We start from the raw sequence: 21,448 nt of genomic DNA on the forward strand, positions 1-21,448 counted from the left end.
AGCCTCCAGTTCCTCCAACGGTGACGGAGAAGCCGGAGAACCGAGCCATGACGGTGGAGGGGGAGGACGTCTTCATATTTGATAAGCCCCTCCCCCCAGAGAGCCTGCCGGCGATGTCAGTGTAAGTGCGCTGATGCCCCCCTCCCTCCCTCTCTCGCTCGCTCTGCTCAGCCGGGCAGCTGTGTTAATGCACCCTGGCACATTCTGCAGCTCCGAGTCACAGTGCGCCGCGGCCGTGTGCACTGACCGCACCACGAACCCGCCCCGCCCGCCCGCCCCGCCCACCACAGATGGAGAGAGAGAGAGGAGAGCCTGGTGTTGATACGATAATAGATGCTGCAATAAGATCCAGTCGCCACGTTCGTACCAGATACTGGACGTTTTATCCTGAATTATTCATCAGGTGTGGGCGGAGTCACGTTCTCTGGCCTCAGCAGCCAATCAGGAGTTCCGGGCGAGGCCACAGCGGAGTTACACTGCACCCCGACCTCCTTATGACCCCTGAACTTTAAAGTTCTGCCCATGTCCAATCCTCAGTTCAGTAGCTACTTTAGTAGCCACGCCTGTCCACAGGAAGAAGGTCACAGAGGTGAAATCTGCAGTGCATGATGGGACACGGCGTGAACCTCTTTGACGTGGGTTCCCAGCCCCGCCCCCATCAGCCAGTCTGGTGATCAGCGTGAATGTTATGAGATATGATTGCGTCGTGATTGGCCGCTGGCTGTGCTCTCCAGGTCGTCCCTCATCATCGTCTCTTTATCGGCCGATCGATGGACTCGTCTGAAAAGGTATTGATTTCTGTCGTACGGTGACACATCAGAAGCATCATGAAATACGTCGCCACCGCGGTGCAGTGCGGCGGCTGCGTGGGGGGACCTCAGTGCCACCTCCCGGTTACGGGTCTATTTCCTCACCTGCCAGGCCACCAGCGCCACACGTGTGGGTTTAAGAGGTCAAGTTCTACAGACAGGGTACCAGAGATACGTTCTTCACTATTTAAACTGGTTTTTATGACATTATGCTCATCACAAAGTCCAAGTCTCTCCACATCATGGTGACAGAAGGAACCTAAGGAGCCGTGTGGAGGGCCGGTCTTCTGCCGGGCCTTTTAAAGACCGTGGAGCAGGTGGGTGGCTGTCCTCGGGGGTCCAGCTTCCTGCTGGCTGCCCACCTCATGTACCAGCGGAGCTCTTGAATTATTCAGGCCTCGGTTTCTGCTGGGGACTGTGTGGTGCCCCAGCAGAGATCTGACCGGTGACATATGAAGTTGAGGTGTTAGTTCAGTATCAATGAGTTGAAACGTTCTGAAACGTTCCTCTGTTACTCAGCTTGACAGTCCTTCCCCCCTGACCAGGGCTCTCATACAACTCTACGTAGGTCTGGTACCAAACTAAAAGATGGGGCAGTGGTGGCCTAGCGGTTAAGGAAGCGGCCCCGTAAGGTCAAGGTACCACTGAGCAAAGCACCGTCCCCACACACTGCTCCCCGGGCGCATGTCATGGTGCCCACTGCCACTGCTGACTCAGGGTGATGGGTTAAATGCAGAGGACAAATTTCACTGTGTGCACCGTGTGCTGTGCTGCTGTGTATCACATGTGACAATCACTTCGCTTTCTTCAAGATGGTCAGAAGAAACCCAGAGGTCACGTTAAAAGGTTTGCTTGTGTCTGTCACAGAGGAACAAGTCGAGATTCCATGTGCTGCTACTTGAACAGTTCACAGTGAGGACCAACCTCACGATGGGGGACAAATTTCCACAGGAAGTGTGAATGGACGATCGGACGTCATGTCAGAATCAGAATTGTGTTTATTGGCCCAGTACGTGCACATACAAGGGCTTTGATGGAGTCCAGAGTAGAAGAAAACAACCACAATGTGTAAGGATGTGTGTAAGTGTTATTTGTACAAGTTGTATAATATGTTTATACTGTTTATAAATATATATAGTGAATTTAAATATATGTATGAATGTACATAGATCTATAGGTGTGTATAAATGAACAATGAGCAGTACAATATAATACACAATCGAAATCATACAATGTGCAGTGTTCAATGTTAAGGTGATTCGCAGTGTGACAGTGTCAGCTGTTTAGGAGGGACATGGCGAGGGCGGAGAAACGGTTCCTGTACATATTCATTCACACGAGATTTCTCTGTTTTTGTTATTTTTAATAAAATTTGTGTGTCATTAATGGGGTTTGTGAGTGAAAAATGTATTTATGGAATACGACTGTAACAGTAACATAATATGGAAAAACGTGATAATAATTGGTCACTGCTGTACACCACTGCTGCTATAAATGCTGAGTTGCATGGTCTAACCACGCCCACCTCATTCTTCTCTGTGTCTATGCCAATGCTAATGGATGGATGGCGCCAGAAACTCATACTAGTGAGTCTTTATATGCAATGATCAAGCCCACATTTACATAATATGTTCCTGCTTAGGTAAGTATACTTAAGTAGGAGATGTAATAATAGTAATGATACGTAACTTCCCAACGAGGTGGCCCCGCCCGTTAATACAAGTATATTCGAGCTAGTAATAAAAAGGCAGCCTTCTGGCTGCACTGAGGCCCACCCCCTATTTAGTGCTAGTGCGTTCTGACTGTGCCACCCCCCCCAAAAAAAAAACGTCTAGACACGCCCCTGGACACAAGGGGCCTCATAACTTGCTCTCTCCCAGTCATTATCATCGCTTCTCTCTCTCTCTCTCTCTCCCTCGCCCTCTGCACACACACACACACACAGTGAGACGGATGCAGGATCTCGCCTCGCCCTCTCTTATTGGACCGGTTCTATGCAGAGATCTGAATGTCCTGTGGAGGTCCAGTCAGATCAGAGTTTTAACACTGTACGTACCACAAAATCCCCACCCTGCAGCTCCGCCCCCAGTTTCTATAAAATCCGGACAGGAGGGAAGGGTGTGGTGTGTCTGCACCAATCACGTAATGGAGGTGTTAAGAGGAGGTGCAAAGCTTTGGAGCCTTACCACAAGTGTGAAAAACATTGGTGTAAGTTCCCTCATGACCACGCCTTTCAGAGTACGGGTCCTCCTGCGCCTGTAAAATCTCTCCGGTAGAATTTGTATAGAATCCAAACATTTGTAACTCTGGTTAAAAATTCTACAACCTTGAGTGGGTTGTAGAGGTCTCTTGGTCCAGGTCTCCTCCAGGTTCTCCAGTTCTCCTCCTGCGTCCAAAGGCACAAGGGGAATTTATGACTATGGTGAGTGAGGTATGGGTGTGTTTTGAGGACCCCACCCTGCACCCAAAATCCCAGGACGGGCTCCATCAGCCGAACCCTGATATGAAAGTGTTTATGGATAATAAAGTAAGGATGGGTGACACTTCTTGATCCCTAAATGGCCCTGGGCCCTGGGTTGGGTTCAGTGGCTCCTGTTTACACAGAGGAGAACTAGGAACTTTGTGTCATGAAAGTTCACTTACTTGGAGAAGCAGCAATGAATTCAGAAAATTCAGGTAGAGATCAAACTACCTTCAGGGAGACCAGGCTACAAATGAGACCCACACAGACCACACACACACAAACGCATACAGACCTGTAACAGTGGGTTTTATCTCAGCTCAGGACCTGCAACCAAGGGTTTACTATCATATCAGGACCGCACAGGGTTTTAGTAGCAGATCAGACCGGTAACATGGTTTGTTTAATCTCTGATCAGGACCTGTAACGGGGTTTAATTGTCCAATCAGGACATGCAAACGGGGTTTAGTCTCAGATCAGGACCGGTAACAGGGTGTTTAATCTCTGATCAGGACCTGTAACGGGGGGTTTAATGTCCAATCAGGACATGCAACAGGGTTATAGTCCTCAGATCTGGACCTGCAAACCTGTCACAACCATGTTTGGCATGAGAAGCAGGTGCACCGGAGAAGAAGAAGAGGAACGAATAGGTGACGAGATGAGGAAGGAAGGACGCAATTGCATGACATCACGAAACCAGGGGTTTATTTGTGAAGAACAGGACAGGGAGACATCCAAAGACACTGGTGTGAACTGGAACATAACATCAAAGACCTGACGGCGAACAGAACAACAGGGCAGCTTTATACATTTGACAGGTGTTGAAAACGATTAGGGGACATTACACAGTGGAAACTCGTCCGGATCCCGGACCGGAGTAACCCCTTTTGGACCGGATCATGACAGTTGTTGCCAAGAAGGATGGTGGTCTGAGACCCTGCCTGGACTATCGTGGCCTCAACAAAATCACCTTCAAAACCGAACACCTTGCCCCTGACTAACACCGCCCTCGACGCGAAGTATGTCACCAAGCTGGATCTCGCTCTGCCTATAACCCTTCATCCGCGTCCGAGAGGGCGACGAGTGGAAGACAGTCTTCATCACCCCACTGGCCACTTCGAGTCCCTTGTCATCCCCTCTTTCAGCAGTTCATTAACGATGCTCTCCAGGACATGCTGGGACGGTGGGTGGGTGTATGCCTACCTCGCCCACCCTTGGAATGCCACATCCGACCGAGTGAGAGCAGTCCTGAAGAGACTGTACTGTAAGTTGGAAAATGCGCCTTCCACCAGCGCTCCACCACGTTCCTGGGTTTTACCATCTCGCCCCTGGGTGTGGCCACGGAAGCCCAAGAAGCTGGAAGCAGTGGCCCCCTACCACGACGCTGAAAACAGCTGCTTCTCCGTGGCTACAGGACAGTCGCAGCACCCCTTACTGCTCTCACCAAGCCTTCGACACGCCCGTTTCACCTGAACCACAGAGGCCATTCAGGCCCTTCAAGTCCCTGTGCCGTCGTTTCACCACCGCTCCTGTCCTTCAACACCCCAGATCCTTCACTGTCCTCTCTCCCGCGGTGCTTCTTCTCACGGAAGGTACGGGGGGTGGGGGACCGTGAGCTGCTGGCGTTCAAGTGGGCACTCGAGGAGTGGCGGCACTGGCTGCCAAAGCTGTGACACCCCCTTTCTGGTCTGGACCGATCACCAAAACCTGTGTCACTCGCTCTTTCTATTAATGCTCAGATGCTTTGACCACGAATAAAAGAGACCTGGTCTTCAGCCTGGCATTTATGGAAAGCGGGTCATGTGACATGTGAGTTTAATAAGGAGAGGAGTCAGGGAAAAATGCTGGAGCGAGAGCAGCGCGCTTGTTAGCCAATGGTTGGCACCGCATTAAAAGCACTTCCAAGCGTGCTCCAGATGAGCCAAGGGCCTCGTGGCCCATCATGAATATTTCAGGATGTTTGCGCTTCACATGTGGCTCCGTGCACCTCCTCACACCCAGACAGCACACCACACACACACACACACACACAGGATCATTACTGGGTCAAATGTGTGTTCCTGCTTCATTGTGTTGATTTCAGCCTGTTCATATCTGTGGCCCCCGCGGGGTTCCAACCTGTAGTCACACCGTGGTGACATCCTGGATCTCCAGGATTCCAGAGCCACCCTGAGCAACCTCCCCTGGGACACAGTCCGGTACCGGTACCGGTGGCCAGAGGACCGTCCCCAGGAAGGAGGACGCGCCCATCCCGAGCATGCGCGGCTATTCCGTTGATGCTAATTTGCTCCGTGTTCAGGCTCCGGTTCACGGCTCGGTCAGCCCCTGCCTGATACCACGCTGCTGTTCGTTGCCGTAAAGGTTCTCCAGTCGCATCGCGTTAACGCACGTGGCCCCTGAACCGTGAATGCACCGCGCGCGGGGAGGGAGCTCGCCTCTCTGGGTCCTAAAGCCAGCCTCCTGTCCCAACGTCTACACGATCGAAGAAAATCATTCGATTCGGATTCACCACCAAGCTCTCAGTGATCTGAACTCACAAGTAAAAATATCTCATTAATTTCTAATAGTATATTACATTCTAATCAGTTTTTCCTCTCCTTCCCCTGCCCGTAAATCCCGTGTTTACGCACAGACGTGCTGCTACGCGAGCCAAATTACCGTCAAAGCCTTTCATTGGTTGTAGAAGATGCGCGGTACGCGGCTCGTGTGTGTGTGTGTCTCTTTTAAAAGTCTCTCATCGTGCCGCAGGTCTCGTGTAGCGGAATCTCCGGGGGCGCACGTGACGTGGACACAATTAGGTCATCCCGGGGTCATGGGGCATGTTGCATCTTCCCTCCTCCTGCCGAAACATCCCAGCCCGCGGGGCGTCCTGCGTCACCGTTCGGCGGAGAGGCGGAGGTGTGACCAGGTGGGCCCACGAGCCCCGGGCCAGCCGCCGTCAGAAACGAGGCGGGTCCCCGGTTCACGGCCATTGCCATGGCAACAGCGGCCGACGTGGAGCCTCATCAGATGGGACGTGACCCCGTGACCCCCTCTGTGAAGAAAAACGGCAGTAATGGATCCAGCTTCGCGGCGGCGTTATCGCGGTGCCCGCGTGTAATTAGCCCGTTTTCACGCGAGGAGAAGCGGCTTTTTTCATTGCCGTGACCCCCGGCTGACCCTCAGTGGAGCGAGCGTGTGCGTACGCGCCACCGATACTTCCAACAGAACAAATCCAAACAGACACGCGATGGGGCGCGCAGTCACGGGAGGCCGTGAGCCAATCAGAGCGCTCCGTCCACGCCCCCCCCATCCACCCACCCAGCACACACACACACACACACACACACACACACTCTGCCCGCCCTTCTGTCTTTGTTCAAATTTCAATCATGTCGTCTTCTTAAAGGTCACCATCTCAGGCTCAGAACTAATCAATCAATCAATCAGTTCCATCAGAAACACCACGACTCACCAACATTCATCCTGACACACACACGGACACGCAATCAATGTTTCATTCCGACTCTGAAACGGGGGCCAGCGCTCACACACTCTGCAGAAGCATGAAAGTTTGATGCAGGTAACGGAGATGAAGGCGGCTGGAGCGCGGCGGCGAGGTGTCAGACGGCGCCAGACGTGTGTGTTGTGTTCACCGATCAGTGTCTGATGCGACGTGTCCCGCAAAGAGGACGGACTCTCGCCTGGTGACACTCCTGACTAGTGATTGGCTCAATCTACATGACCTTTCACCCCCGACTGGCCATTGGGAGAAGTGCGACAGGAAATGACGTAAAAGTATTGGTGCCGTCGTGCATCTCCCAACATCTCTGACCACCACCTGACCACAACCTCCATTTACGCCACTGTAACTACTGATCCACAATCAGTAGTTACAGGGACAGTCCCCCCCTGGAGACACTCAGGGTTAAGTGTCCTGCTCAGGGACAGGATGGTAGTAAGTGGGGTTCGAACCTGGGTCTTCTGGTTCAGAGGTGAGTGTGTTACCTTTAAATTTCCGTTACGTTCCACACCACAGACTGCTCTGTTTGACGCTCATGTGGCAGTCAGTCAATCATTTGATTGATGAACAGGAGGGTGAGGGGAGAAGGTCCTGGTTCCTTCTGAACTGAACTGAAGGAGATGAAGTTAGAAGTGACCCCCTCCATCTCTGCCAGTTAGTGTAGACATGCGTGAGATGTGGAGCCACCTCACCTGGGACCAGCGGGTGTCACGCATGCCTTACGTTGTGTAACTCCCACGATCACCTGACCTCCCCCTGAACTCACCATGGGAGAGAGAGAGAGAGAGAGAGTGTACGCTCTAACTTCTAACTTCCCCGGCAAGACAAACAAATCATGGCTAAATGACGCTGGAGAGATGCTTCCAGAACATTTGTAACATGACAGGGGCTTTCCAGGCCCGAATCAGGATGTGAAGATACACAGAGTGGCACTTTTACAGAATACGGAATTCTGAACAGGCGCCCTCTTCAGTCCAGGATGAGAAAAGGCGTTTCTTAAATTTCATATTCTATATTCTTAAATATGATTGGATTTATAAAGAGATCAGAGTGAGTATGGAGTTTTGCGCCAGCCCGATGATCTAGGACCTCCCCCTTCACGCCACCACAGCCAATGAAACGGCTGCAGGCCCCGGGGACGCTCCTCATTAGCTACATTCCCGGATTTGGTCAGGGCCCACTGTGCGCGTTCAGCCAGAAGATGCCCATTATCACAGTGTGTGGTGATGCCAGCGCCAGAACCTGGTGACACGGCCAACCTGTCAGCCACCATCTCCTTCATCAGGAAGTAGCAGGAATGGCACGGCGAGGGAAGGGCGAAATCCACGGGAACCCACAGCGGGTGGGTAGCGAGTGCTTCTGGGGTAATGTAGTGTCGCTTGGCCTTTAGTCAGATTTCACCCGGTTCTCAGCCACTGACTAGAGATCCGTAAGCCTGCTCTGATCCTAAAATGCCCAGAACCAGGGCGAGATCAGCTTTTAACAGAACACAACGTGAAGGAACCTCATTCTTCTCCGAAACACGACAGGCGGAGCAGGCTTTTCCATAAAACATTGTCCAATCCATTATGGATCGTACCATCTCTCCTTCATGCCAATTCCCACCTTCCAGGCATTAAACGCGCTGACATTTGGAAGGGTGAGGACTAGAGTGGCCCCGCATTTCAACATTACACACCCCACACACCACGAGCCCGGCCTGAACCCAGACCAGGGACGAGCTCCGCTGAGACGCCGCTAATGGACACGTGTGCAGAGCTCCTCGTCCAGGTCAACCACGGATCGGCCCAAGGTGTGCGTGCGCGTACAGGAAGGTTATTGGAGTTCCGCGGCTCCTCATGGTCCATCAGCTCTAATAAGTCCCTCCACCGTGGGACCATGCGACCTTTACGCAACCTCTCTAGAACCGAAGTCCCCATAAATCCATCAACAGCAGGAATTTTACGCATCACATTCAATTATTTCAGCAGCAGTAACGTTCTTCGGTCCTTGGACGAAGCCATTATTCAAATGAGGGCCAATAAGGCCGACGTACGGATGTGTGTGGATGGGTTCTTATAATATATAATAATCTATATCAAGTATTTATAGCATATAAAAATCTCTATTTAAAACCGCTGCATGTTGAAATGCTTTTTAAGCTTCCGTGTCCCAGTCAGAGGGCATGAAAGGCGGGGACGCGTCTTCTACCGACCGTCTGTTTATATTCGCACCAATTACATGTTTTGGCCAAATTCCGTCTCGGCGCGGGAACCGGCCCGTCCCTTTTCTGTTCGTAATGACGGTGATGAAATGGGCCTCCTGCCGGATGAGGACAAACGCTCCACACAAAACCAAGCTGGGACAACCCCTCGCCACACATAATGGCGGCGGCCACGCCCGCCCCTCCAATTACGGCTGATTGCGCACAATCACGAAAGGCGGCTTTATTTCAGCACGTTGCTGAATGTAAGAGGCCGTGAGAGACCCCCGTGGGAAGTCCTCATTCACCTGTCAGAGCCCGACTGGACCCCCGCGGAGACACCACTCACTCCCGCCACGTAATCGCCAGTGGTAGTCTCCGCCCGTCCAGACTCGTCTTCTCCAGCATGAAGCTAAATCGGCGCTAACATTCACACCAGAAATAACGAGGCTTCAAGTATCTACACATGCTTCTTCTTTATTGCATAATGCAGACAACAGAGCAACACTTCAGACGTGATGTGAGTCCTCCCTCTGGTGGTTACCGGGGAAACGACCGTTTCTACCAAGAAGAAACTTCTCAGATGAGAACGTGTGATGGACATTCCACGTTCTTTCCTCAAGGTTGGACGTAATAATGTCCACCGTTTCCAGCCACTATCTGCTCCACCCGCTCCACCAGCTGGGTCACCTGGGACTCTGTTGGCTGCTCGCTGTTGTTCAGGATGTGGTATCGGCCTCCACACTTTGCCAGGAGCCACTGGAGGTCCCCGTTCCTCAGGACGCGCTGGTCCATGCTTTCGCTCAGGGTCTCTCCCCACGTGAAGACCACAATGGTGTGCTGCCATGCCTTATCACCAAGAACCTTCATGGAGGACTCTACTGCCCTGCGGAACTGTGGGGTGAAGGTGAGATACGAGGGTATAACTAGCAGGAACGCGTGAGGGCCTGGAGGGCACCGGGAGACGCACTGAAGCACCATGCCACCATCTTGGCCCCAGCGCCACTTCAGCCCAGCGGGCTCCATCACGGTCAATTTCCTTCCTGCCACCTGGCATGGCCAGGACTTCCTGCAGAGGACACTGCGAGGACACCACGCCTCCCCCAGTAAGACCAGCCTCAGCTCAGGGCTGGACGGATCTTCACAAGGAAAAGACGGTTCATAAAAATGTTCTTCCTCTGTCATTTCTGCTTCTTCCTCTTCTTCTGGAGACCTCCTCATCTCAGCTTCGGTTTCTAAGTGACGGTATGCAGGGCAAAGCTTCACTGGTGCTTCAGGAGTTGATATCACAGATTTGGATAATTCTTCTATTATGACATTAGACTGAGGTTCTGTCTTCTGGTCCCAGGCCAGGCTTGCAACCCCAACCTCTTGATACATGTGATTGATGTTCTGTGGATTCATCTGTAGGTTCTCAAGATGTGAAACCATGTTGCTGTAAGACTGGTCCTGGTAAGTTCTGCCTCTTTCTCTTCTGGCCATCATCGAGCCTGCCTCCTCTGTCTCTGTCCACCTCCTTAACATATGTTCTAGATGTTCCTCTGTGTGGTTGAGCTCTTTGTCCACTTTTTCCAGTTCAATGCTTCTCTTCACTGGATCTTGCTGCCAGTTGACCATGCAAAGCTCCCAGTTGTACAAGTATTTCTCCCACTCTTCCAGCTCCCTCGCCTTCTTTTCCAGGCGTTCTTCTCGATGCTTCACTTCCTCTTCTTTGTTGTCCATCTGCTTTTTGCTCGTAATGTGGTGCTGAGTGTGCTTTTCTTTCTGATTGGTTTCCTGAAGTTCTCCTGTAATTGTCTCCTGGTTAATTACTTCTGGTTGAATCTCTTGTTCCGTCAGATATTGTTCCAGATCGTCATTTCCACGCTTTTCTCTTCCAGCATCATGACCATCCAGAACTTGCTGCGTTTTTGCTAGCATGCCAGCACGAATTCGTTCCTGCTCGTTTTGTTTCTTCTTGGTTTCTTCACAGTTTGGCAGCATTTGTTGCCGTATTTGAAACTTTTCACACTTTTCCAGCTCGAATTTCCTTATTTCAGGTTCTTCTTCAGCAAGTGCCAGCTCATTGCTTAAACACATCAATTCTTCATCTCCTGTAATTTGCGGAAAATTGACATAACCCAGGTCTCCACACTTCATCTTTTCATCCTTTTCTACCTCCTGAATTTTCAAGACTTTATCTTGTCTTCTGAAACCTCTTTCCACATCTTCTCCTATGTTCAGGTCTTTAAAATTTTTCTGGAGCTCTGCTCCACCCAGCGCGAGTGCTTCTTCTTGCCTCTCAGGGAACTTTCTGAAAACGTCCTTCCTGTCATTCTGCTTTAACTCTTCTTCTCTTGTCTGCAGCTCTTGGTCCATGTGCTTCTCAACATGACTTCCCTCTCTGGTTGCCAGTTCCTGTCTCTCTGTCTGGAGAACATTTGTATCATTTTTGTCCTGTTCTTTGCTCTCTTTGTTTCTTAATTTTTCACTCAGTGGTTTCACATCTTGCTCTTTCAGGCTGAGCTGTTGATTTATCTTCTGTTGCAGCTCTCCTGTATTGTCTGATTTCCGATGTTGTCTCTCCATCTCTTGATCTTCTCCAAGATCAATGTTCTCCATCTGTTCTGCATGTTGATTTAACTTTTGAAGTTTCTCAAGTTCTCCTTCTTTTATCTTCATCTCCGTTTCCCACCCCTCATAGTCATGGAATCTGTTCTGAAGGTCTTGTTCCTTTTCAGCAATGTAATGTTCTCTTCTGATTAACTTTTGTTCCAGGGTCCACAGCTCTTCTTCTTTTTCTTTTAGAGTTTGCTCTCGGTCTAGAAACACTTTGTTGAATTCCAAGTCTTGTAAAGCGCTGCTGTGAATTTCTTCCTGTTTTATCCTGTTTTCTATTTTTCCCAAGTCCATTTTCTTCTTTTCCAATTTGTCCTCTCTTCTGCTCAGGTCATCTACCATTCTTTTTAGCTCATTTTCACCTGCCAGAAAGTCCTGTCTTCTATGCTGAAGTTCAACTTTAGAATATTCCAAAAGTTTTTCTTCGCTTTGAAGTTCTTGCTGCTTTTTGTGAAGCTCATTTTCCAATTCACGAACCCCTTCTTCCCTCCTCTTCAGCTTTACTTTCATTTGCTCGGCTTCCTGTTGAGCTTTCTCAGATGATGTTTTCAGTTGTTGGTGGGCTGACTCCAAGTTCTGCTGTCTGGTTTCCAGTTCTTGGGCCTTTTCCTCCTGTTGCCGCTCCCTTCTTAAAAGTTCACCCTCCCTTTTTTCTAAATTCAGACGTAGACCTTCCATATCTCGTTCCTTTCTCTCCAGTTGCAGCTTTCTGAGGATAAGATCCTTCTGTAGTAATTCTTTTTCTTTCATCTCCTGATCCCTTTCAGCGAGTTCATGTTCAAACTGATGTAGGTTTATCTTGTGGCTCTCTAGTTCTTCTTGTGTGGTCTTTAGTTCAAAATGCCACGTCTCTAGATCCTGTTCACGTCTATTAAATGTCTGCTCCTTTTCTTCCATTTCTGCTCTATTTTTCTTCATTTGCAGAGCATGTTCTTCTACGTCTTGTTCCTTTCTCTTCAGATCATGGTATTTATTCTCCAGGTCCCTTTCCCTGCAGGTTAACACTTTTTTCTAAACTGACCAACTTGTCTTCTTTTTTTCCAAGCCGGTTCTCATAGTTCTTGATTTGCTTCTGTCTCTCTTCCAGATCTTGTAATGAACTAAGATGGTTTTCTTCACGGTTCTTTAGTCCTTGCTCCAATTCCTGCAGCTCAGATTTTCTCCTTTCCAAATCTTCTTCACTTCTTTTGAGGTCTTGTCTTTGTTTCTTGACTTCTTGATGACCAACTTCTAGTGTTTCTTCTCGCCTTTCTATCTCCTGCTGGCTGTGCAGAAGCTCAAGTTTTTTCTTCTCCAGTTCTTGTTCCTGACTCTTTAGTTCCTCCTGCTTTCTCTGCAATTCATTACTTGTTTTCTGTAGTTGTTCTTCCAGCGTCACTTTCTGGGCACCCAACTCTTTTTGGATCTTCCTCAGGTTCTCCTCTTCAGTTTCCAGTTGTTCTTTCTTCTGTTGTAGTTTGTGGGTATTTTCTTTGAGTTCCATCTCTCTTTTTTTTATATGTTGCTCTCTGAGGTTGATTTCTTGATTCTTCTTATCCAGCTGCTGTTCTTTTTTGACATTTTCTGTCACTTTTTCCTCCATGTTTCTTAATTGATTTTCCATTTTTTCCAACTTGTGTGTTCGGTGTTTTATCTCCAGTTCCTTTTCCATTAGACTTTGCTCTTGCTTCTCCTTGTCCATAAATCCAGTTTCTAGCTCAGACACCCGCTTTTCCAACTCTTGTTCTTCCTTTCTCAGATCCTTCTCTTTTTCCTGTATCCCCATTTCTCTTCTCTGCAGCTCTTTCGTCTGTTTTTCTATCTCCAGCTCAGCCATCGTTACTTCTTGCTCTCTCCTACTTACACGCTCTTCTCTCTCAGCTCCCTGCAAGTTCTCCTCTGCTTCTTTCTCCTTCAGCTTCTCTTCATAATATTCCCTGGATTCTTCTATCTGCTTCTCCATTCTGTCGCTCTTCTCTTTTGCTTTTTCTAGTTCCATGTTTTGTGTGTGATTGACCTGTTTCAGCTGGACGAGGACCTGCTCCATCTCCTGCATTCTCCCCAGGAGCTGTTGTTCCTTCACCTGCATCATGTCCTGGCTTTGGTGCAGCAGCTGTCCAAACTCCACCTCTCTGTCCATGTGGGCCAGGAGCTCCTCTTTGTATTCTTCACATCTCCGCTTCAGATGAGTCAGCTCCACCTCCATCAGCCGCTTTTCGTCCTGTAAGTTAATCAGCTTCTCTGTCTCATCTGTCAACGTTTTGAGAAGATCGTCTCTTTTTTCCAGGAGCTGGACGATTGCCTTTTCTTTGGTTTCTAAAATTGACGCTGTCTCCTTTTGCATTTGTTCGATTTTCTCCTCATATTGAACTTGCATCCATTCATTTTCTTTTAGTAGCATCTGAAGATCAGATCTGAGGAGCTCCTGTGCAGCTCTCTGTTTCTGTGCCTCCATGTCCTCATCTCGAAGCTCCCTCAGCTCTTTCTGAATCTGTTCTACTGTCCTTCTCAACTCGTCGGCCTCCCTCTCTTTTTCCAGGTACTGGTGTCTCAGGTCTCCTCCTGCTTTCTCTTCCTGCTCCTCGCGTGAACGTTGCATCTCTGCCAACGCTACCTCTTTCTCGCGGAGTTGATGTTCCAGCCTTCTGATGGCCTCCAGGCCGTCCGCAGACCTTTTCCTCTCCTGTTCAATCTCCGTGTCTCTGCTGCGAATGTCCCTCCGCAGCCGTTCCAGCTCAGCGTCTCTCATTTCACCAATCCGGGTTAATTTATTTATTTCGTCCACTCTTTGTCTGTCCAGCTCTTTCTGTCTGTTCTCTTGTTCCTCGACCTTCGTTTCACTCCAGCGTCTCAATTCCTGCAATTCATCTTCCTTTTCTTCAGTACACCTCTTTATTCTGTTCTCTGCCTCCTTTAACGTTTTATCCGTCTCCTGCTGTTGTTGTAACGCCTCGTTGTCGTACCTTTCTTTCGCTTCCTTCATCTGTCTTTGCGTGTCCTTGATGGTTTTCATCAGAGCTTTTTTTTCCACATCCATCTCCTTCATTTTTCTCTCCATCCCCAAATTCATGCACTCAAGTTGGAGAATTTTCACTTGCTGTTCATCCATTTTTTCTCGTAGGTCCTCTATTTCCCTGCTCTTCTCCTCCATCTCCACTATGGCCTCCTCTTTCTCTTGGAATATTCTATTGATTGCTTCCACCATCCTGTCATTCTCCACAGTCAGGTCCTGGATCTCCTTCTCTTTGTCATCAGTCAGCCACTTCATCCGTTCTTCCAGCTCGCTCATCATGCTTCTCCTGTCCTCCCCGCCTTTATCCATCACTTCCTCCCTTCCTGTCTCCACGGCTCCAGCCAGCTTCCTTTTCTCCTTCTTCCTGTCAAAGAACCAACGCAGGCTCCTCACCTCCCTCTCCCTCAGCTTCTTCAGCTCTGTTTCCTGTCGCTGGACTTTGTCTCCCAGGTCCCTCAGCTTCTGGTTAAACCGTTCATTCTTGGTTTTCCCCAGATGGTGGATCTCCTGTAGCAGAGGAGAAAAGGCCTCACACCTGTTCCCTGCCACCAGCTTCTCTACTTTCTCCAGCAGGGTCAGCACCTGGCCGGGGTCTCTGCTCTTTGTGTCCGGATGGACATTGCTGATGACGTGGTAACGGTTCCCGCACCGCTCCATCAGCTCCTGGAGCTCTCGTCCACCCCCTTGCACGTGTTGCTCAGCGGTGACCCCTTGTCGAAGTTTGTCTCCGTGCGTGAGCAGGAGCAACGTGTGCCTCCATGCCCCCTCGCCCAGGAGTTTCAGATGTTCCTGCAGGTGGCCCGTCACCGCGCCGCTGATGGCCACGTCCACTCGGAGGGTCAGAAGGATGGCATGTGGGCCTGGTGGGCAGAGCCAGACGCTGCCCCAAATCTCCCGCTTGACCCTTTCCGGAGTTTGACCTTCAGGCCCTCCTTCCCAGCCAGGAACGTCCACCACGGTCACCTGCCGTCCAGAAACCTCGGCCTGCTGCCTGGCGCACTCCTCCGTGGCCCCTCCCGGTCGGGAAGACTGGGGCTCCGCCCAGGATGGTGTTGGCTGCTGAGCTCTTTCCCGTCTCTCTCTCTCCCAGGAGAAGCAGGCGGAGTTCGGGGAGACGGCGGGGACAGCGGGAGACGGGCTGTCGCTCGTCCAGATCCTCGGACAAATCGCCTGCAAAGGGACACGTTTCATTCTCAACCGTACCATGAAAAACTTCTGCACGTCTCGTATAAATTCTCAACTTTTCATATGCAGAATAATATACAGAATTAAAATAAAGAAACTTATACAGGTTACGGTTACGGTCATCTTCACTGTAAACGTTTGTCGCTGTTAAACGTTTGTCGCTGTTAAACGTTAGCCACTTTTAACGTTTGTCACTGTTAAACGTTTGCCACTTTGTAATGTTTGTCGCTGTTAAATGTTTGCCACTTTGTAACGATTGTCGCTGTTAAACGATTGTCGCTGTTAAACGTTTGTTGCTGTTAAACGTTTGTTGCTGTTAAATGTTTGCCACTTTGTAACGTTTGTCGCTGTTAAATGTTTGCCACTTTGTAACGATTGTCGCTGTTAAACGATTGTCGCTGTTAAACGATTGTCACTGTTAAACGTTTGCCGCTGTTAAACGTTTGTTGCTGTTAAACGTTTGTCGCTGTTATATGTTTGCCACTTTGTAACGTTTGTCACTGTTAAATGTTTGTCGCTGTTAAACGATTGTCGCTGTTAAACGTTTGCCGCTTTTTACGGTTTGTTGCTGTTCAACGTTTGCCACTTTATAACGTTTGTCACTGTTAAATGTTTGTTGCTGTTAAACGATTGTCGCTGTTAAACGTTTGTCGCTGTTAAACAATTGTCGCTGTTAAACGTTTGTCGCTTGTTGCTGTTAAACATTTGCCACTGTTAAACATTTGTCGCTGTTAAACGTTTGCCGTTTTTTAACGTTTGTCGCTGTTAAACATTTGCCGCTTTTTAACGTTTGTCACTGTTAAACGTTTCTTGCTTTTTAACGTTTGTCGCTGTTAAACATTTGTCGCTGTTAAACGTTTGCCGCTTTTTAACGTTTGTCGCTGTTAAACGTTTGTCGCTTTTTAACGTTTGTCGCTGTTAAATGTTTGTCGCTTTTTAACCTTTGTCGCTGTTAAACTTTTGCCGCTTTTTACTATTTGTCACTGTTAAATGTTTGCCGCTTTTTACCGTTTGTCGCTTTTTAACGTTTGTCGCTGTTAAAAGTTTTGTTGCTTTTTAACGTTTGTCGCTGTTAAACGTTTCTCGATTTTTAACGTTTGTCCCTGTTAAACGTTTCTCGCTTTTTAACGTTTGTCGCTGTTAAACATTTGCCGCTGTTAAACGTTTGTCACTTGTTGCTGTTAAACATTTGCCGCTGTTAAACATTTGTCGCTGTTAAACGTTTGCCGTTTTTAACGTTTGTCGCTGTTAAACGTTTGCCGCTTTTTAACGTTTGTCGCTGTTAAACGTTTCTCGCTTTTTAACGTTTGTCGCTGTTAAACATTTGTCGCTGTTAAACGTTTGCCGCTTTTTTAACGTTTGTCGCTGTTAAATGTTTCTCGCTTTTTAACGTTTGTCGCTGTTAAACATTTGTCGCTGTTAAACGTTTGCCGCTTTTTAACGTTTGTCGCTGTTAAACATTTGTCGCTGTTAAACGTTTGCCGCTTTTTAACGTTTGTCGCTGTTAAACGTTTCTCGCTTTTTAACGTTTGTCGCTGTTAAACGTTTGTCGGTTTTTAACGTTTGATGCTGTTAAACGTTTGTCGCTTTTTAACGTTTGTTGCTGTTAAACGTTTGTCGCTTTTTTACGTTTGTTGCTTTTATAATGTTTTTCACTGTTAAATGTTTGCCACTTTGTAACGTTTGTTGCTGTTAAACGTTTGTCGCTGTTAACGTTTGTCGCTTTTTAACGTTTGTCGCTGTTAAATGTTTGCCACTTTGTAACGTTTGTCGCTGTTAAACGTTTGCCACTTTGTAACGATTGTCGCTGTTAAACGATTGTCGCAGTGGTGGCCTAGCGGTTAAGGAAACGGTCCTGTAATCAGAAGGTTGCAGGTTCGATTCCCGATCTGCCAAGGTGCCACTGAGGTGCCACTGAGCAAAGCACCGTCCCCACACACTGCTCCCCGGGCGCCTGTCATGGTGCCCACTGCTCACTCAGGGTGATGGGTTAAATGCAGAGGACAAATTTCACTGTGTGCATCGTGTGCTGTGCTGCTGTGTATCACATGTGACAATCACTTCACTTTCTTTTTTTTTTTTCTAAACGATTGTCGCTGTTAAACGTTTGCCGCTGTTAAACGTTTGTTGCTGTTAAACGTTTGTCGCTGTTAAATGTTTGCCGCTTTTTACCGTTTGTCGCTGTTAAACGTTTGTCGCTTTTTAGCGTTTGTCGCTGTTAAATGTTTGTCGCTTTTTAACGTTTGACGCTGTTAAACGTTTGTCGCTTTTTAGCGTTTGTCGCTGTTAAACGTTTGTCGCTTTTTAACGTTTGTCGCTGTTAAATGTTTGCCGCTTTTTAATGTTTGCAGCTTTTTAACGTTTGTCGCTGTTAAACGTTTGTCACTTTTTAGCGTTTGTCGCTGTTAAACGTTTGTCGCTTTTTAACGTTTGTCGCTGTTAAATGTTTGCCGCTTTTTAACGTTTGTCGCTGTTAAACGTTTGTCGCTTTTTAACGTTTGTCGCTGTTAAACGTTTGTCGCTTTTTAACGTTTGTCGCTGTTAAACGTTTGTCGCTTTTTAGCGTTTGTCGCTGTTAAATGTTTGCCGCTTTTTAATGTTTGCAGCTTTTTAACGTTTGTCGCTGTTAAACGTTTGTCGCTTTTTAACGTTTGTCGCTGTTAAACGTTTGTCGCTTTTTAACGTTTGTCGCTGTTAAACGTTTGTCGCTTTTTAGCGTTTGTTGCTGTTAAACGTTTGTCGCTTTTTAACGTTTGTCGCTGTAAAACGTTAGACGCTTTTTAGCGTTTGTTGCTGTTAAACGTTTGTTGCTTTTTAACGTTTGTCGCTGTTTAACGTTTGTCGCTGTTAAACGTTTGTTGCTTTTTAGCGTTTGTCGCTGTTAAGCGCTAGCCTGTGTTTACTGTTTGTCTGGATTTGGGTGGAAATTGACGACAAGAAAATGTTACACTCTTATCTCAACATTGCACATTTTTGAAAACATCATGTGTAGTAATGTAGAAAAATGTATGGGATGCATCATGATGCATCGATAATGGAGGCTTCGATAATCATAATGGAATAGTGAGACCAGTGAAGGTTTACACCTCTAATACTCACAGGTGAGAAGTCCACGAATGCTGCTCCGCTGTGTCTGTGTCTCCATCTGTCTCTGCTTTTTCCTTCTGTCCCTCGCCCTCCTCCTCTTATCGACCTCCAGGCCCAGCAGGACGGGGACTGTCTCATAGTGCCGCCCACCCAGCATCTCCACCATCCTCTCCAGTTTACCCAGCAGATCCTTTACCTGGGTTCCATCATCTACCTTCCGCCGGCTCTCTATCACATGGTAGCGATTTCCACACTTCTGAAGAAGCTTCCGCAAGGCCCCGCTACCATTGCGGATCCTCTGCTCCAGGCTGGTGGCTCCCATCTCATCCCCTCGTGTGAACAGTAGCATCACATGGTGCCACGCCCCCTCTCCCAGCATGCCCACATGCTCCTCAATCTGCCGGTGGTGGTCCTCAGTGACAGAGGTAGACGAGCGCAGCACGATCAGGATGGCGTGCGGCCCGGGCGGGCACATCAGGACGCTGCGTGCCGTCTCCCGGCTCACCCAGGCGGGCGTGCCGTTGGCCGAGTAGTACCACTCCCAGCCGGGCGTGTCCACCACCGTCACCCGCCAGCCGGCCACGTCCGCCTTCCTCTTCACACACTCCTCTGTTGATCTGCTGCTGTCCAACCCCCCAGCTGCGCCCAGAATGGTGCTTCCTGCGGCGCTCTTGCCAGCTCCTTTGCGGCCCAATAGGACGATCCGCAGGTCGGGTGGAGACCTCTCTAGTCTGACCTCTGACCTCTCTAAACAGAGATGACATTTCATTAGACACCAATGTTTAAACTGTCCAGAATTAGGAAGCAGGGTGTGAGAGAAACATCAACATCTTCTGGTGAGTTCCTCCTCTCCACCATACACATAACCAGCCAGTCACATCACACACACACCTGATCGGTGACTCCTCTCGTTCTCAGCCTTCATCACCCCACTCATCATCTTCCTCACTCCATCCAGCTGGCTGCTTTACTCGTGTATCAGGTCAGCACTGAAGCTGGGTGGCTCCTCCACTTCCTGCAGCTCAACGTGGAAGCTGCACCAGTCATGTGACCCTGAGATGCGGTTTTACAGTCGGCACACACACACACACACACACCTAGTCAGACAGGAAGTAGTGAGTAGTTGGTAAGGGCAGAGCGGAAACTACTTTACTTTACTTTACTTTACAGACGCTTTTATCCAAAGCGACTTACAAGAGGAAGACACCAGCAATTCTCGTTCGATTTCAATAGAATATTGAGTTTACTAACTAAGAGCCCTGATAAGGCTCAAACTTGTCAGTGAAGAGCATGCTCAGAGAAACTAAGACGCTGTGTAGTCAGTGCTGGTGCTCTTCTGCTTGGCATGGTGTTCTTCAGACTGAGATCTCCTCACCTGCAGCTCACACTTTTTTTTTAAAGTTCTGTGCATGGCAAAAAAATTTATATTCTTCTGACTGGTGTCATATCTCCAAACACTGAAGCTGGAGTCCATGAGCGTGCCTGCTGTAAAATACAATCGAATGGCGCCACCCTGTGGACAGTAGATGGCTCAACAGCAAGGACTGAAAATTTTCCTATTGAAGAATAATGTAATTTATATTGTTATTTATGATGTGTTACTCTGCTCAGTTTCATATGATTTGATCCTGCAACATTATACTGAGAAAGTGAGTTTTTTTTAAATATAGATGTACTTTTGTGCATTTTGTAATTATTTGAGTATGTTTTCAATAAAGAACCTGCTTGAATTATTCTTGTGCATTCCTACATTTCTAGAAATCAGAGGAGAATATTGTTCATAGCACAAAAAAACTATGTTATTCAATATGTTTAATAAATATAAACAATTATATATATAAATATACACACACACACACACACACACACACACACATATATATATATATATATATATATATATATATATATATATGAACTATGAATCAAATAACGCCAAATTAATCAAAACATAAAACCAAACAGACAAGCACCAAGGCCCAACACCAACACTGTCACATCAACGTGACGGCAACAGGACAGATGGAGGACCAGAGCCCCCTTTTACACTGGAGCATCGTTTTAACGGTGGTAGGAAAAGGACAGGTCGTCATCACCAGGACACCGTAACAGGACACCGTAACAGACTCGAGATCAGTGAAAGTGAAGTGATTGTCATCGTACAGCGCACGGTGAAACGTGTCCTCTGTATTTAACCATCACCCTTGGTGACGGTGGGCACCATGACAGGCGCCCGGAGAGCAGCGTGTGGGGACTATGACTGAAACGATTATTCGAATAATTTGAATGATTCGATTACAAAAATTTTTTTAGGAAAATTCTCGAGGCTTCATTTAATTCGTCAGCAAAGTCCATCTATTATCGTATTGCTCCCGTGGAGCTACGCAGTGCAGAGCTGCACAGCACCAGTATCATTGTTCCACACGGAGTGTTTTAACTGATGCGATTTTCAAAGATTTACGGAGGCGTAACATTGCACCTACCTACCTCATCTGGATGCAACTGGAAACTGAACTGTATTGTTTAAATTGGATTATTAGTAATACTTGAATTGTTTATTTATATTTTCTTTTTACTATTTTGTACCTTTATACTTTTTTTCCTATTTATTCTCAGATGGGCTATAGCAGGG

The 21,448-nt window shown here is 48.1% G+C and overlaps 1 protein-coding gene across 1 annotated transcript; it reads right to left on the reverse strand.

Moving 5' to 3' along the window:
• Positions 1-9,452: 9,452 nt before the first annotated feature.
• On the reverse strand, positions 9,453-19,837 carry LOC114773853 (trichohyalin-like). Its single transcript, XM_028966030.1, is given in 5 exon segments — positions 9,453-12,560; positions 12,562-15,555; positions 15,557-15,714; positions 18,829-19,563; positions 19,708-19,837. Coding segments are annotated over 5 exon segments (6,909 nt in total). The 5' UTR covers positions 19,742-19,837; the 3' UTR covers positions 9,453-9,572.
• Positions 19,838-21,448: the final 1,611 nt, after the last annotated feature.

The sequence above is a fragment of the Denticeps clupeoides genome, unplaced genomic scaffold (genome assembly GCF_900700375.1).
Source record: "Denticeps clupeoides unplaced genomic scaffold, fDenClu1.1, whole genome shotgun sequence".
Classification (NCBI taxonomy): Eukaryota; Metazoa; Chordata; class Actinopteri; order Clupeiformes; family Denticipitidae; genus Denticeps; species Denticeps clupeoides.